Source organism: Plectropomus leopardus, chromosome 21 (genome assembly GCF_026936395.1).
Source record: "Plectropomus leopardus strain MGB_pleo_1.0 chromosome 21, ASM2693639v1, whole genome shotgun sequence".
NCBI classification, from domain to species: domain Eukaryota; kingdom Metazoa; phylum Chordata; class Actinopteri; order Perciformes; family Serranidae; genus Plectropomus; species Plectropomus leopardus.
The window spans coordinates 9,875,777-9,892,955 of NC_142196.1; the positions used below are offsets into that span (position 1 = coordinate 9,875,777).

The window sequence follows — 17,179 nt, forward strand, 5'->3', positions numbered from 1 at the left end:
GACAGCTAAATGTTTTTTCAACTTAAATTGAATGTATTTAGTCTTCTTTAACAACTTATTTGTGTCGACGTGTAAATTTTAAACCTGAATTCACTGTCTTCAGGGTAACTGAAAAACCATGCTCTTCTTTGTCTGTCTATAATTGTCTTTCCCTCACACACATACAGTGTCCCCTCCCCCTCAGCTCCCTCACAGAGGCGATCAGCTGATTTGTTTCAGCTGGGCAGCAGTCATTATCCTGACTGCCCTGCTGGCTTACTGTGGGTAGTTTAGTCTTTTACTGGATGCCATTATGGTTTGTAGTCCTTGCTGCAGCCAGCGGGAGGGAATGTATCTCCTCTCTGTGACTCTTCCTCTCAAGATATCACAATATGCAAAGAGTTTTTTAAATCTAAATTGCCGTCAGCTGTAGGAACCCTGTATGATTTACACCCCTATGCATTTGTTGCTGTTATTAACCCTTTAAAACCTGGGCTAATTGGCTTGATTTCCTTCAAACACACGGGCAGGGGTGCAATGACCAACTTAAAGAAGAAATGACCCAAAATTAAGACAGAAATTAGTGAAAAAGTACAACAAAAATTAACTAAAAAATCCAAAACAAACAAAAAAGTCAGGAAAGTTAGAAAACAAAAAACAGAAAAAAATCCCACAAAAACAACAAAAAAAGCAAGTAAAATTTCCTGAAGGACTACTTAAAAACTAATAATTCTGTAAAATAATTTTAAATATTTAATTCTGATGATTCTAAATATAGTTCTCTAAGCATTTTACCCCACCTTATAAAAACATAATAATATTCTAAATCTAAAACATTTCTTGCAATTTACGGGAGATTTCTTGCCAAGTTGACTTTTTCCTTTGTTTTTGAAAGAAATCAAAGTGATTTGCTCTGGGTTAAAGGGTTTAAAAACTTGTTAAAGATGTCTGAACGCAGCTCAAGAAAAGTGATGATAATTTGTTCTATCAGGATTTAAACATGCACAAGTGGGTTGCAGAGAAAAAAGCTGCAATTTCACATCCTGTTAACAGTGAACTAAATGTAGATAAGTTGTTCTAACTGACTCTAGGTGACTCCTGTGAGTCTGTGTGAATTTTGTTCATTTTTTCCTGTCAGCGTGTAATTGGTGTGTGCCTGTTGTGTTTTGGTTTTGTCTCTCCTTTGTTCTCCCCCCACTCCTCACACTACACACCTGCCTGCAATCAAGCCTGCACCTACAAGAGTGCAGCCAAGAGTGCAGCCGAACACAGTTTGTTGCAAGCCGAGTCCAGCTTCATTTCTTACCTTTTCCATTTTTTTGCCAGCTTGCTGATTTGTTTTTTTGCTGAGACCTCTTTGTAATCTCTGCCATGTTTCCCAGCCGTTTCCTGTCCGCTCCTCCGGCCGAAGATACCACAAGAACACAGATCAGTCCTCACCTCAGTCAGTCACCTTATCATCATTCTCCTGCACATTTCACTAATGCAATAAATAATTCATTTTTTTTAACACTTTGTTTCGTTCATCTGTTTTTGGGTCCTCACTCCCAAGTGTGACATAAGTGTCCATCACACTGAGCAAACACCACATTAAAAGTTCTTTTGTCCCAAAAATGTCATTTGCCAGTTAGCACATAGAGCAACAACTGACAATTAGCTGCTACGAGAACCGAGAACAGAGTTGCTGGAAGGGCATTGTAATGACAGCAATGCAGTTAAGCGGTCTAAAATTAGACAGATTTCTTTGGCACGTCTGGTTTCATTTACACTTAGTGTTCCTACTCAATACATTACTTAACACACCAACACAGTGGTGGTGATAATTCATCATTTCAGCTGCAAAAAGGTACAAGTCTTAAGATCATTTATCAGGAAAAGGAGCTCGCAACTCTGGAAAACTTCAGCATTTGACCAACTGAACAGCCAAATGGCAGAAACTAACAAGATGTCAGAGCTACTCCCTCACATATTATTATGTTGTGTGTTGTTTTTTTTAGCACACAGAATATCCTCACACTGTAAAAACTGTGCCACGTAAAGAAAACAAACTTTTCACATATGGACTCCAGCGGTTCTCCTGTCACTATGGATTTGGAGTCTACGTTAGTAGAAGGACTGGATGTTCCGGCTTATGAAAACACTTCTAGTATGTTTTATTAAGCATAAATCCCACGGAAAGACTAAATTTACTCAATTTGGCTCTGGGAGTTGAAGAGGTTTAAGAGGATCTGGCCTGAGGACTGGGCCTGGAAATAAAGAGGGCTCAAAGTGCTGTGAGAAACGCAGCTGTTCGTGACGCCAAATGCAGACTGGCAACAGTTTATAACTTAAATTAGTTTTGGCCCCAGCAGCTGATTCTAAGAATGGAGAGACTAAAGGAGAACCAAAGAAGGAGCCAAGCCATCCATTTAATGTCAGAGTGATTCTTTATGCAGGAACAGACAAGGCTTTTTTGATTCTAAATGCAAATGTAATTGCAGCACACCATTGGTCTCATTACAAAGTTGTTGTTTTAAGCCATCATGCAAAATTTGTGTCCCGTTTTTGAATCAGTTGCAATCTTTGGGAATCAGATTCCCAAAGGGTTGGATCATTGTTTTGAGAATAATGGGGTCAGTTACAGCAGCAGCAGCCATGCCCACACTCTGACTGTGTGTTGAGGAGGGGGAGGGTGTCTGGGGGTAAAGGGGACAGAGGGGTTGTATTTTTATAAACCATGTGCTCTCCTGTAACGCCTGTCAGCGATAAAGCAGAAAGGCTCCCGGAGCAGGACTGGTGTGCCTTTCAAAGACAAAAGAAAGCGACGCAGACTCCACTACACGGCTCTAATTGGACACACAGAAGAGGAAAACACTGTCAAAATTCAATCTGAAGCTGCAGAACAAATCACCAAGTGGACGAACGCAGCAGATAAACATGGATCTGAAGACAGAAAACTCCTCAAATGGCTCCACACCAGAGATCAACTTGGAGAAGTTACATAAGATGGCTGCAGAGGTGATTCTGCTGGGAAAATTCATCCTCAGACTGCTGAATGCTGCTCTGGTGTTTGTGACAGACATACTGGCCAGGATTTTAGGAAGTAACCTGGTCAGACGCCATTTCCACCTGATGCTGTCTGCTTTGGTGCTGTTTGGTCCTGTGCTGAGCTTCTGGGTGTCAAAGTACAGCATCTTCGCTAACAGCAACCATTACCTTTACAGGTATGGTTGTGTTTCTGCTTTGAAATGGAAATCCAATATTTACCAATAGTTGCTGTTGTTTGAAAATGAATGAAGTGGCTGCATGATTTTCAGTTGGACCTGCATGCTTCTTTAATACCCATTGAAAATGAATGAAGTGGCTGCATGATTTTCAGTTGGACCTGCATGCTTCTTTAATACCCATTCTGAATGGATGAATGTCCCTAAACTCACCTGGCACATTACAGACATGTTACACTTAAAAGTTACAATTTAAATTGCATTTTCAAAACAAATATAGTCAGTGCTGTCAGTTATGTGTGTCATGGCTGAACATGGCAGATAATCAACAAAACATTACTGCATATTAGAGGTGTAGGTAAGGATTATTTTAACTGTCAAGTACTGGAACAGCAGCTGGAAAAATCATACCAAAGATAACTTTGTGTACAAAAACTATGCAATAGTTACCAAAAACAGACTGCACTATGTAAATTACAGATGGAAATGCAGCAACTTCCAACTAACTTGTATTCACAAATGTATTTTTTTGTATTTATATATATTTTTAATTTATTATATCATCACTGTGTTGCTAAAATGGCATTGAGCATGTCATGACTTGTTTAGGACTCAAAACTCAAAGTTAAGGACTTGGAACTTTAGTACCAAGACTCGAGACTTGCTCGTGACTTGGTCCGGCTTCTGTTGGTGTGTATCAAACTGCACTTTTTAAATGACAGGTTCATAAAGGTAATACAAGCTTCTACATGAAGTGAATGCCCATGAGGCTTTTTTGTGGGGTTATTTAATGCGCTCTGATCGTACATAACTCATGACGTGAAGCCATTAGCAGAGCAATCATTCAGCCTTTGGCAGCACAATAAATTTGAGTGGATTCCAAAAGATGAACGTTCTTGCTGAACTTGTATTTACCTTCAGCTATTAACATATCCAAATGCTGTGCAGTGTGTAAGATAGCGTGTATGAAATATGTAAACTTGACCCTTTGAAACCTAGAGAAACATCACTTTTCTTGTGCTGCTTTTAGATGCCTTTCACAAGTATTTAGCCTTTGAACCCTTACCAAATTGGTGCAATTTCTTTTGAAAACATGGGGGAAAAGGCAATGAGCAACTTGGTAAGAAGTATTCCGCAAATTACAAGAAATTAATAGATTAAAAAAAATATCTTCAAAAAGCTAGGGAAAACGTTTAAATTATCATCATTATATATTTCAAATTATGTTACGGAATTATTATAATTATAATTACAATGTAAGCATGTTTTCCAAGTATTGTTTATGTGTGTGTTTCTTTACATTCTTTTTTTATTTTTAAATAAATTTTTTGGTAATTTTCTCATCCCTTTTAGTAATTTCTGGATAATTTTTGGGTCATTTCCTCTTTTCTTGCTTATAGCATACTTCTACAGGTTTCAAAGGGTTAACTGGGTGGGGCTGCATTTTTTAAATGGCTTTATATATATATATATATATATATATATATATATATATATATATATATATATATATATATATATATGTATATACTGTATACACACACACACACACACACACGCGCATATATATGTATACATATATAACACTTATCTCTGCTCTCTTGCAGAAAGTTCCTTAGGTCCACTTGGGGTTGGACCTGCATCTTCACAGCGTCCTTCATCCTCCTCCTCTCCGTCTCAGCCCGTCGCTCTCCCTCTCTCCTCCTCCGCCACCTCTCTCGGATAGGGGTCGTGGGGTTGCTCTGGTGGGGCTGTCAGCGCCTCCTGGCCCTGCTGGAGAATGCAACAGGAACATGTTATGAACCTGTGACCCCTGCCCAGGATATCCAAGGCACCGCCTCCTCTCTGCAGCCCCTCCTACTCCTGCATGAAGACCAAACCAAGGCCTCCTGCCTCAAAGCCGGCATGGTGTGGAGAGGTTACGAAGTGTCCCAGGACGTCCTCATCATCTGTTTGTGTTGCCTGCTGCTCGTGGAGGAAATATCTGTCTTTGGACTTCACCTGGCTCAAACAAAATGTCCGCAGAGGTCGCCCGGTGCCCCTTTGAGGTTCATCTTCCTCCTGTGTGTGAGTCTGCTCGCTCTTTGGATGTTCCTGCTGCTGTGTTTGCTTGCACACTTCCCCAAGTTCCCCTCCCAGCAGCTGGGAGGAGCTCTGGGCTACCTGGGATGGAGAGGACTCTATCAGGGGTGGTACAGACTCAAACTGAGCTGGGGCTGTCCTGGTTTGCCGGGAGATGGACTTTTCACCACCACGGACAAACAGCCTCAGTAGTGTGAGACGCTCAAAGGATGATAATTTGGTGATGTGGTGTGACCTTGAAAGCTCAGGCTCAAGTTTTGGAAAGTGAAAATGGCCTTGTGTAAAGAATGTAGCATATCACCTGTAAAAACTGTGATTTGCCACATAACTCTGGCATCATATGAATATGCAGGTTTAAATTTATAAATGTCTAAAAAAAAGTCTAAAACCCGATTTTAAATAGCAAATTTGGACAAATGAGGAGCAGACAGAGGTATCAGAATCATATTGCTTTATTTTGTAATCTGAACAAAAATGAATACATGGTAAGAAAAGAGGTCATTTTTGTCGGAGCCTGTGTACTGTTACCAGAGTGTCATACTACACTAGTTGTATCTTGTTAGAGAGGGAGTGTGCTGGAGTCTCAGTAGATGAGAGCCTTGCCGTCTCCTCTGGGCTTCTTGATCTTGTCATAGTTCTTGGTAATGATGTCAAACAGAACAGCCTGCAGAAAGAGAGACACAGAGAGAGACATCAGTGGAAATGTATAAAGATATGAGAAAGATCTACAGCATGTAACAGAGAGTCTGAGGTTAGAGGCAGTTATAAAAGAGAGGGGGACGCCCAGATCCACAGCCGTAATCGTGTCAAACAGCTCCTTTCATCATCACCTGTACCGCCTTGTTCATTAACAGCATCAAACACAGGAGGACAATAGCCAGAGGAAGGAGACAAACAGTGATTAATGGACAGGAGATGGAGCGCCAATCAATTTAACACAAGCACAGCAATTAGTTTAATTACCCTCCTATTAAGAAGGAATGGATTCCATTTAGCTACCATCCCTGCTGCTGGGACACGGCTGGAATATTTTATAGACGTGCAGGTTGTTGTATTCAAAGTACAGTGCATGATTGCAACAGATGGTATATTAATTTGATTTATAATTGTCACATAATGTACGCAGAATGTAACGCAGTCAGATTGTCCTCATCAGTTGTATGTTGTTGACGATTTTTACACAATCAGATTTGGATCCATTTTTAGATTTTTCAACACAAACATGATCTAACACAACAGAAATGTTAAAAAAGCAACCTAACAGTAAACAACAGGGCGTAGGTGTCTTACATATGTGTTGCGGATTTCCAGGACCACAAGGCGGAGCTCTGAATACTGGGCCTGGTCCAGCTCATGAACCAGCTGTCTGTAGTCTCCCTGTGGCAGTGAACACATAGTTCATATGCAAAAACATACAGCACATGGCACATCATATATGTACCCAATTTATGCAGAGCAGAACATTGCCATAATAAATCATTATTTTACACACAAATACAGCATCCAGTGTGCAGGTGGCACACTATGAGCAGTCATATATTTTTTCTTAATTTATTCCTATTTTATCTTAATTTATTCTAACATTGAGTATATGATAATTAACACACACGTAGTACAATGTGCCACTGTGATCAAGGTACACAACATGAGATACTGACCACATGGGATTGTTTGGCGGCTTTGGCCACAGCATCACCTCTCTCGTTGAAATATCTGACAAACGGAAGAAAGAAAAGTTACTTGGCATTCATTTTTAACAGTCATAAACAGGATATATTACTGTCTTATCATCTTAAGTATGAGTGAGTGTCCAAGTTGTTTTTGAAATTGTGATATCTAAAAAATAATCCCATCCAGTTGTGATCAAAGCGAGGCTGTAATTTTTTTGCTACTTTGCTACACATTTATGATGCCAAAAACTGTTTCTGGTCTTTGATGATCTCAGCAAATTAACAACACGAATGTTCCCAACTGCAAACTGAACAGAGTCGATAAACAGCTAGAACAACTGACAACACCCATGTGGGCGTGGGTGCATTGATGAAAGAGATGATGCGTCTTGTTAGCCTGACTGCGTCTTTTGTTAATCATTCAAATAAATAAAAAAAAATACACAAAAAATGAGCAGCTTTGGTGCGGGCTCTTACTTTGCCATCTGAGTTTGGAACGTCTCGATCCTGGTGCGCGTGTTTGTCAGGAGCTCAAACACTTTCTCCTGTTGGACAAAAGCTAAAATGTTAATCCTAAATGGATACTTTTACACAAGAAAGCAGCAGCACGAGGCGAAACATCATTCTACTGCTTCATGACATCATCACCGGTTACCAACCTGTACAGCCACTCCAAAGTTGTTACCATCTTCAATTTTAGGGATTTGGAGCTGCACCCACATTGACACCTGCCAGGAAAACCGGAATGTTTAAATATATAGCGTAATAAATACACAAAATATACAGTGTGGTTGTCATAGTGTTCACAGTTATTAAGATGCCTCATGTTAAACACAAGAGAGAATATCACTCCTCATTACTGTTTATGTAACTGCTGGCACACACCCTCCCATCTGTTACATAAGTTAAGGTAATAACCACGCTTAGACTGATTTCTTGGTATGAATGAAGCTAAAAAAGCGACTGCAGAGACTGACTGACCGTGTTGAGCTTCTCCTTCAGTGTCTGGATCTCAGGTTTAACCAGCTGCAGGAGGCTCTCTATTTGCTCGTTGCTGCAGATGGGACCACAAGGAGGCCCTGGTGGACAAAACATCCCCAAATATGTTTCACAAAAAGTCACAATATCAGCATATTCTGGCTGACTTGCTTTCTAAGAGGATTTCCTTTTTAATTTTGAGCGTGCACACAAACAATTTCATGAAGAATGAAAATTTTCAGTAAATCAGTATCAGTAAATCCTGCTTTAAAGTTCCAGTGTGAGGGATTTAGGGGGAAATACTGGCGGAAATGGAACACAATATAATAAGTGTGTTTTTTTTTCATTTTAATCTCCTGGAAATAAGATTTATTGTGTTTTTGTTACCTTAGAATGAGTGTATCTACATAGGGAGCAGGTCCTTACGTAGATCACCATTTGTGAGCTGAAACAGTGTAATTCTGTGTTTTTACTGGTTTGTGCATTTGTTTGGGAGAGGAAGACACCTCTGTGAACAGGTTGATGGGTCTGTATTTAAAATATGTTTTTAATAAATATTCCATGCTTTTAAGATTGCTATTATGATAGTTAACTACAATGTGCAGGCAAATTTGATTTTGCAAATCACACCTGGCATATAAACATTTTCATAAACCAGTGCACATTCATGTTATCATCAGTACCACCTTAATGCCGTAACACATATGCTCATGTACAGAAAACTGCAAAAAATTTTTTACTTGTCGTCATCATCTCTACCTGAATCTTCCTCCTCTTTATCGCTGTCCTTGTCTTCCTTCGCCTTCTTCTGCAACATAAGAACAGAAGGCAGCAGGTCAAAGAGTTTTCGCTGCCTATTAATCTCTCAGACAGCTCTCCCACGTGCTTTTTATTCCTGTAGCTAAATGAAGATGTCAACTGTTGGATTTTTTTCTTTGTATAGGAAATGTAACCTAGTTCCAGCAGTCCCGGCTCCTTGAACACAGCCTCTGAATGCACTCCAACAGCCTCAAGTTATGATCCCAAATACTCTTTCAGCCCATTTTTCCCCACATAAAACTAAAGACACTGGCAGCATTACACTTTTTCCTCATCTACATCCATGAGTGCAATATGGCAGCATCTGCCAAAATAGGGGTGACATCTGTATAAATAGGGGGTATAATAAAAGGGGAAACAAATGCTATCCTTAAGTGACTTTTCTGCTTTCACCTTAAAGCCGATGATCATTCTGCACTGCATACAACACGGGCAGGGTACTTCGGGTATTCCTTTGAGTACTCCTCTTATCAACATATAACATGAAAATGATTTAAAACACACAAAAAACCACATTAATTCAGGTTAATTAAGATTCTTTAAAGATCTCCCAAAATAAAAGACACACTCACTGCCAATTTGTAAAGCAGTCCTTGGAAATTGCACAGTGATTGGTTGCCATGGTAACAGGGGACTCAATGTTGTGCCTAATGTGAAACACTAAATATAAACCCTTGACTGAGGATTCCAGTCCTGAAGAAATTCAGTGGTTAGGAAAATAAAACACTTGACTAAGACTCCTTATTATGAAGCCTGATACATTTATATAATATGGCTCTGGGACTGACTTTCCTCTCAACCTCTTAAACCCTCGGAAGTAGGTTTTTCAGCATCCTTGAATCCCCGAAAGTGTTGTTAATTTAGCAATTACTTCTTCACAAATTGCAGGTAATGGCAAAAATGAACCTAGAGGCAATTACTAAAAACAAACAAATAAATGTCTTAAAGGAATACTTCACTCCCCAAATGATCAAACAGCAAAACCCACCGCCTGCAGTATAATCCAAGTCTCATTATACAGTCATATGCTCTGTACTTCCCAAGCAGACAGCCCTTTTTTTTAACAGGGCACTGAACCAAACATCAAACTGTCTGCTCTCTTTAATTCCAGACTCCATTGACAAAAATGATCATTATTTTCTTGCCGAACATGTAGAATGCTGGTCTAACACCGCCTCAGTCCGTTCATTGGTTTGTGTTATTGTGTGACTTTAGAATTATAAAGGTTTAATTTGAATTTACCAAAATCACACAATAACACAAACAAGTTATCAATCGAGACAGTATTAAACTGTATTTAGCGAGGTAAAATTATTGTTTTTGTCTGGTTCTGAAGAGAGCATAGGCAAGTTTCACTTTTAGTTTAGTTTCCTGTTTGGAAGGGCTGTCTGTATTGAACATACAACTGCAGAATGATTATTTAATGATTGAAATTATTGTTTACTCCGCTGACGATACCATCGTCTTACTGGGCGATTTTAATAAACTGCCACTGCCAAAACCTTTACTACTGATCCACACAAAGGCAACGCAGGTCTATAATGACCCCACCAACTCTCTTTACTCATCATTTCAGCTAACAGGAGACTCAAGTCGAGAAAAAAAAGGGTAAAGGAGCTCATATATGCTCTTTGCCATTTGGAAAGTGAATTATTCCTTGAACACTCTAATGCTTCAAAAGATTTAGACTTCTTTCAACCAGCACGCTCCCTTCTTTGGCGTTCCAGACGATGCAGCCTCAAACCTACAGAGCGTGGGACATACCTCCTCTTTCTTCTTTTGCTTGGCCTCCTCTTTAGCTGGGTCTGGTATCGGGATGTCCAGCGGAGCCTTCAGAGATCCCAGGTTATCACGGCTGAATGATGTCTGACAAAGAACACAAAGTCCCTGTTACTTTTGACATATTTTCACAGGTTGACATATCCTTTAACATGACTCTCAAACAGCCCATAAGTCACATGGCTTAGACTCGAGTCACAAATTTGATGCTTTTAGACTTGCAGCTCCTGTTGGACTTAAACACCAGTGACTCGTGACTTTACTTGAACTTGAGCCTTCTGACCTAATAATATTTGAAACCTTTCCCAAAGTCCAAAGATTAAAATTTATATTATTTAAAAAAGTGCAACAAATCAATCAATTTCTATCATTTCCTGAGTCAACAACGATTATCTTTCAGCAAGTTCTCCACATCCACTTTGTTTGAGCATCCAATCAAGTTGCAATAGAGAACCATGAAGACCCAACATTACATTACTGAGTAAAAGCTGTAAAAGAATATGCTAAATATAATTTTGTTCACATACAAAGAGTAGTGGTCAGCAACAACAACAACAGAAACACATTACAGTACTCAAAATGTGTGGGTTGAAAATTACAGAGATGCAACAACTTCCAACATTGACATTTTACGTCACACAAGAAATCGTAAGTTGAGAATAGTTTTAATATCATCAATATTATTATTATAGTAATGCTAAGTATTTTTTTTAACAAATATGTTTTAATGAATGAATACAATTTTTTTAGCATTTGTGATTTTGTATATTAAATGTATTATTACTTTGTTGTTTAAATGGCATTACTTTTGGGAAAGCGCACATTTTGACTTGTTTAGGACTTGAAACCCAAAGTTTAGAACTTGAAACTTCACTTGGGTCTTAAGTGCAAAGACTTGAGACTTACTTGAATCCTGCAAAACAATTACTGGGTCCCATCTCTGCAATTTTGTCTCAAAAAACATCATTATAAAAGATTTTATTATTGTTGTTGTTGAGGAAGAGAACAGGAAGTCTCCTTATTTTGCTAAAGTAACCCAAAAACCCCTGCAGGGCCCCCGGTGTGGCTAACAAAGTCACAGATTAATACCTGCAACAGCATCTGCAGCTCCTCAATCTTCTGAGGGAAAAATTTAGAAAGCAGCTGCTCTGCCTGTTATGAAAAAGAAAAGTAGCACTGTTCATATCATCGTGACAAACATTAATGCATGTGACAGCTGGGGGGGATTTGTAACTGTTGGATAAATTACCTCCTTTGTGAGGTTTTGGCAGAAGTCATCCACCTGCAATGAAGAAATGACAGTTATCAACGTTTTTGTTGATATTTTGACACTGTCGCTGTATGCAAAATGTAAGAAAACAGAGCATCTTAACAGACATTTTACAGCTAATTACCCGATAACTACCTGCTTAAGTCAAATGACCCCTGCTATCTGTCCGGTTATCAGAACAAACACTTATCTGAACAGCTGCTCGCCAGTCAATACTTTGAAGGGAAAGTGGATTCAAATGTCGCTTTATAGCACTTTTAAATCATGCTAGCAGACATCTGCACTCACCTGTTTCTTTGACGCGGGACAAAGAAAAGCCATGTCGTCTCTGCAGATGAAAAGTTACTTGATTAAGTTTATAAACGCGTTTAAACTTCAACAAAGCTACCAGAAAGAATAATAAACGTTTTATTTGTGCAATTCAATACCACGCACGACACGGAGCAGTACTCACAGTTACTCAGCATAAAAAGCGAAAATGAAAGTAGATAGTTCCGTACTTTCCCCAAACCCATATCGAATGATCGTGTTGCATTGTGTGATTTGTAGTTTTCAGGAAGCTTTCAGCAATTTCATTTCCCATAAAAGAGACAGTGATGGGAAATAATCTAGATAACCTAAATACATAAATCTACTCAGAGAAATGTGTTTGTGTATGAAATGGCATGTCCATTATCTCATTCTAGCTTGTTATTATTATTATTATCATTATTATTATTACAATTTAATGTTGTTTACAGTGGAAAATAAAGAGTCCAGTCCGTGGCAATGAAAAAGTGAAACTACAATTGTTGCTTTTTTTTTTTTTTTTTAGATCAGTACAATCAATACATATTAATTCTGTATTATATTTAAAGCAACTAATATGTATTATTTTAGAATTATTTAATTTTACTTACTAAACTGTAACAGGTTCAGAAATTCTTGGGCTAACCCTGTTAAAATTTTTTTTAAAAAAAAACAACAACAAAACCCCAGTATTTAGCATGTCCTTCATTTATGGAAGATTGCGTTATTATTTATTAAAAATCATACAGTACTAAAAAAAAAAACCTCTAGATAAGACTTTATTCTCTGCATTCAGGGTCATCCAAAAATGTTCCTCTAAATTTAACTATTGGAGTTCAAATCCTAAAATGTTACAACTCTGTTTAACTTGACACAACTGATTACCACCAGCTGTGAAGCATCAACTAATATTGCCTATAAAATAGTAAAACACACACACACACACACACACTCACACACACAAATATATATATTATTGCAGTGGATTTCAGACATTTTTCTGTAATTTCTAACTATATCCACTAGGTGATGCTGCTGCTATAAGTGGAGTAAACCAAAGTGCTCTGTGACAAATTACAAAAAAATAGACAATGATTAACAGCACCAGAATAAGCCTGCAATTGTATTGTATTTGACATTTCTTTTGTGTGTGTGTTTTCTTTTTATCTAAACACTATGCTTATCTCAAAGTCTGTATGAACCAGTTAATTTCAAAGACAGATTATTTTGTAAAATGTATATTAAAAATAATCAGCTGTAAAATGTAATAGAGCTTTTCTTTATTAAAGTTGCATATTTAAAACACATTATGGATTTAAAACAAAAATACACCTGGCATAAAAGGTCAACAAAAATTGAAAGAAAAATTCCCACTGGTTTTTGCAATCCCAGTAGCAGCAGGAGAGCACACGTTTATCTCAGTATTGATCCCTGAGGCCAAAGTGTGTCTGCTACTACGACCAGTATTTCAGGGATCTGCTGATGTACATCTGCTGTGGCGTGGGCTATTTCATCAGGAGCTGTGTGACAGAACCGAGGGTTCACGCAGTCAGGTTAAAGCCTAAAACAAATACAGGTCCCTGAGTGGACAGAAAGGACGTCAGAGCCTCCCATTGTAAACACAGCCTGGGTCATCTGCACTGTTACATGCCATCAATATGCCAAAAGGCATCCAAAGAGCAAAGGGTGCACCTGTTTACAGTGCCGGTACCATTAGTTATTGATTCTTTGATGTGATTGAGTGAGTGATTAGAACTCGGCTGTTGAGACATACTGCGGACAAAGGTTGTGTACATGAACAAAAAGCAGCGAGAAAATGAAGGCAGAGACGGAGAACTTTAGGATTCGTGACCATGTCAGTAAATGATCACTTTGCAGTGTTTTCACAGGACTTTATTATCCCCCTTCACAGTTACACACTGACCATATTAACTTGATGCAATGTAACAGTATGTATAGTTTCATGTCTAAAAGCTCCTTTGCACTGAAATGTGAAGTAGTTATACCCCTGATGGAAACTTCCATTATATTACTGTATTTCTGCATGTGGTTTTTAATTTTTCATTCGTCAAGATCTACTTGAAGTTGCTATACACAGAAGTAACTGCTAAATAAATGTGACGTAATGTGAAGTTTCTGCTGTTTCATATTTCTCAAGCACAGCAAGAAAGCTTTATTAACTCTTTAACACCTGAACTGACATCAGTTTTCTTTATTTAAACGTCTAAAACATGAGAAAATTGATTTGATTTGTTAAAAAAAAAAGAAAGAAAACACAGGAAGAACAAAATAAGACACAAGAAATGTCCCGCAAACTGCAAAATTTAGTAAAATGTTCAGTCAGTTCTTCAGACTTTTGGGAAGACTGGAGTACTATATAAATACAGTGAGAGTATCAAAACACACTTCACAGAGAAATGCACACAGTCCATGTTTGAACACTGTGGGTGTGTTCAGAATCGCACACTTTTTCCTTTTACTTTTAGTAGAGACTACGGCTGCCCTTACAAGTATGTACTGATGCATTCAGTATACACAAAATCAGGACATCATCAGAACACTGTGCCCTGAACTTTGACCCTCTTTCTCAGACATCTGTTACTATGGAGATAAAACAAATCACTATTCCCCAAACTCGGCAGAGATGGAGATTAAACCACAGGGCTCTGCTGTTGTTATTTTGCAATGTAAAACTTTGAAATATAACTGCGTACATCGTAGATTCTGACATTTTATATACACGGCAATGAAATTAGCCTGCATATGCATTTCTCTGCCATTATTATTTTTAGTTTTTGTTGTTGGAAATCTTTATGATTATTTTCAACAAATAATATTCCTATTCTTACCATTCGAGTCGAGTAGTCATCAGTCACTTGAATGTGCAGTCACCTGTCATTGTGGGTTCTGTCAACTGTTTGTGGCTCAGTTGATGTGACGAATCTTCTGCTGTGCAGAGAATTGTGGGTCAGAATAGCCAGAAAAGCATGTTGGCTTGCATACTGCAAAATCTGATTGGATGTAGGAGAACATCCTGGTATTTCTGGCATACTGCGTTTGGCATACTATGTATTTGGACATACTAAATCTTTTCTGCCAACTATATAGTATTGTAGTATGGGAATTGGAACGCACAGTGTGCCTTTAAACTAGCCGTTGGGATTCCCTGAAGAAACACAATGGGTCACAATGGGTCGCTGTGTATTTCCTGTTGGACTGTTTTGCAGTGTATGTTGATAACATCAGCTGACAGGAATTGAACACCGACCCAAACTGTTGCCTACATGCAAATCCAGTGAAACCGTCAATGAAGATAGAACGTGCTTCAGAAGTGCTGTTCCATACATGAAAAAGATGGGAAGGAGACACCAAAAGCCCAGATGTGGAAGATCTGGAAACACTAACTAATCAGAGAAAACTGTTCTTTTTCAGCAGGGAGGCTTAAGGCGTTTTAGACAGACCATGAGTTACAGGCTTATAGTGTTTTTTGAACAATAAATCATGTAAACATGTTCTTGGATGAAGGCAAAATTCAAGAATAAAACTGAAAATGAACATAATATGGGATCTTTAAATCATGTGGCAGCTAGTTTTTCACAGTTGCTGCATTTCTGAATGTTCCCTTTCATAATCATGGACTGCAGCAGTTGTGGCTGTATAGCATGCATTCATTTACTGTGAGTGTGTGTGTGTGTGTGTGTGTGTGTGTTCTCCATGTGCATTGGGAGTCTCTGGTTGGCTGCTGACTCTGCAGGTCCTATCAGAGAACACGAGACAAGAGGGCTGAAGTTTAACCAGACATGTTGTATCTCTCTTTATCTGTAATCTACAGTATATTCCTCCTTGCAGTCCCCACCCCTTCACTTCCCCTCTCACTCATGGCTTATACAGTATATGTGTGTAATGTGCGTTTGGACCCCCTCCCCCTGGTCCCAGAGAGAGAAAGATTAACAGGAAACTCATTATTTAAAAACCAGATGCCTTACAGTGCAATCTTGCTGCTGTCTGAAAAAACACAACTGTTTCATTCATAAGGCAGGCTTATCAATGTTGTAAATGTGATAATAACAATAATATTCTCCTGGAGGATTTACTATAGACCCCCAGTAAACACCAATACAGCCTCTAATGGCAGCAAGTGAGAACTGCTTAAAATTGGACCTTGAGTTCTCAAACATTATGTAACGTGATGTCCAAAATCACAAAGTCCCAGGTTCATATTTTGGTGTTGGAGCACAAGATGATTTTCAGCTCTTTACTTATAGAAAAACAAGTTGTGTTTTAATTTTGAGTCTTTAAAATTGCAAAGATTAATCAATGAATTAACCAGCAGAAAATATTCACATTTAGTGCTTCCAATTTCTCAAATGTGAGGATTTGCTGCTTTTTATGATTGGAGACTAATTCTCAAAGGTGTCTGTTTTTCAGACAGTTACACAAAAAGTGTCAGCCTGGGCTCTGGGATATTATGAGGGACATTTTTCACTAATCAGTGTATCAGTTGATCAAGGACAAATTCAGCAGATTAACTGGTAGCCTACTAGAATTAGGCCTAATGGAAAGTTAAACGTTACACTGAAAACATATTACAACCTCAGACTAACTTGAGTTATTTGACACTCACTCTTTGCACAGTTCAAATATAACAAGTGGAAAAGGTTATTTGCAAACGTTAGTAAGCTAATGTTAAAAGAAAAAGTACAGGTTTGTACAGTAAAATAAGCTGTTTACAAGTCTTTTTTCTTGTATTCTGTCCCTTGAGACCGTCCCTTCAGATTTTTGGGAATTTTTTTTTTTCTTACTATGGATGCATGTATAAAAAGGGAATAGACAAAAGGGGAGTGAGATCATAATATTAGATATAAGGTTTGTTTTTAAAATTATTCAAGGGGCTTTTAAGCCTTTATGTTGACAGGACCGTCATAGCATGACAGGGGGACAGAGAGGGGATGACATGTAGCAGAGGGACAAGATTGAAATCGAACCTGTGACTGCTGTGGCAAAATCATAGCCTCTGTACATATGTGCCCCCTCATATTTAGATTTAAATTAAAGGTGCACTCCGCTTATTTTACAAATGAAGTTTAGTGTATCAGCCACTGAAAACAGTT

The 17,179-nt window shown here is 38.4% G+C and overlaps 2 protein-coding genes across 2 annotated transcripts; one reads left to right on the top strand and one right to left on the bottom strand.

Moving 5' to 3' along the window:
• The first annotated feature begins 2,535 nt into the window (after positions 1-2,535).
• fitm1 (fat storage inducing transmembrane protein 1) lies at positions 2,536-7,389 on the top strand. Its single transcript, XM_042510016.2, has 2 exons — positions 2,536-3,182; positions 4,790-7,389. Exons 1-2 carry the CDS (start codon positions 2,896-2,898, stop codon positions 5,454-5,456), a joined length of 954 nt encoding a protein of 317 aa, XP_042365950.1. The 5' UTR covers positions 2,536-2,895; the 3' UTR covers positions 5,457-7,389.
• Positions 5,701-12,314, bottom strand: psme1 (proteasome activator subunit 1). Its single transcript, XM_042510800.2, has 12 exons — positions 12,235-12,314; positions 12,069-12,108; positions 11,760-11,792; positions 11,600-11,662; positions 10,496-10,597; positions 8,672-8,720; positions 7,916-8,013; positions 7,594-7,662; positions 7,412-7,479; positions 6,923-6,977; positions 6,555-6,641; positions 5,701-5,928 (listed from the first exon to the last, which is right to left on the bottom strand). The coding sequence occupies exons 2-12, from the start codon at positions 12,099-12,101 to the stop codon at positions 5,848-5,850; spliced, it is 738 nt and encodes a 245-aa protein (XP_042366734.1). The 5' UTR covers positions 12,102-12,108; positions 12,235-12,314; the 3' UTR covers positions 5,701-5,847.
• Between the last annotated feature and the right edge of the window lie 4,865 nt (positions 12,315-17,179).

Excerpts from the sequence above, each read along its gene's own strand:
- fitm1 (XM_042510016.2), top strand. The coding sequence starts at position 2,896 with ATGGATCTGAAGACAGAAAACTCCTCAAATGGCTCCACACCAGAGATC. Across the intron at positions 3,183-4,789 it reads AGCAACCATTACCTTTACAG|AAAGTTCCTTAGGTCCACTT; the intron begins GTATGGTTGTGT and ends GCTCTCTTGCAG.
- psme1 (XM_042510800.2), bottom strand. The coding sequence starts at position 12,101 with ATGGCTTTTCTTTGTCCCGCGTCAAAGAAACAG. Across the intron at positions 8,721-10,495 it reads AGCAAAAGAAGAAAGAGGAG|AAGAAGGCGAAGGAAGACAA; the intron begins GTATGTCCCACG and ends CTTATGTTGCAG. Across the intron at positions 7,663-7,915 it reads TGAAGGAGAAGCTCAACACG|GTGTCAATGTGGGTGCAGCT; the intron begins GTCAGTCAGTCT and ends TTTTCCTGGCAG.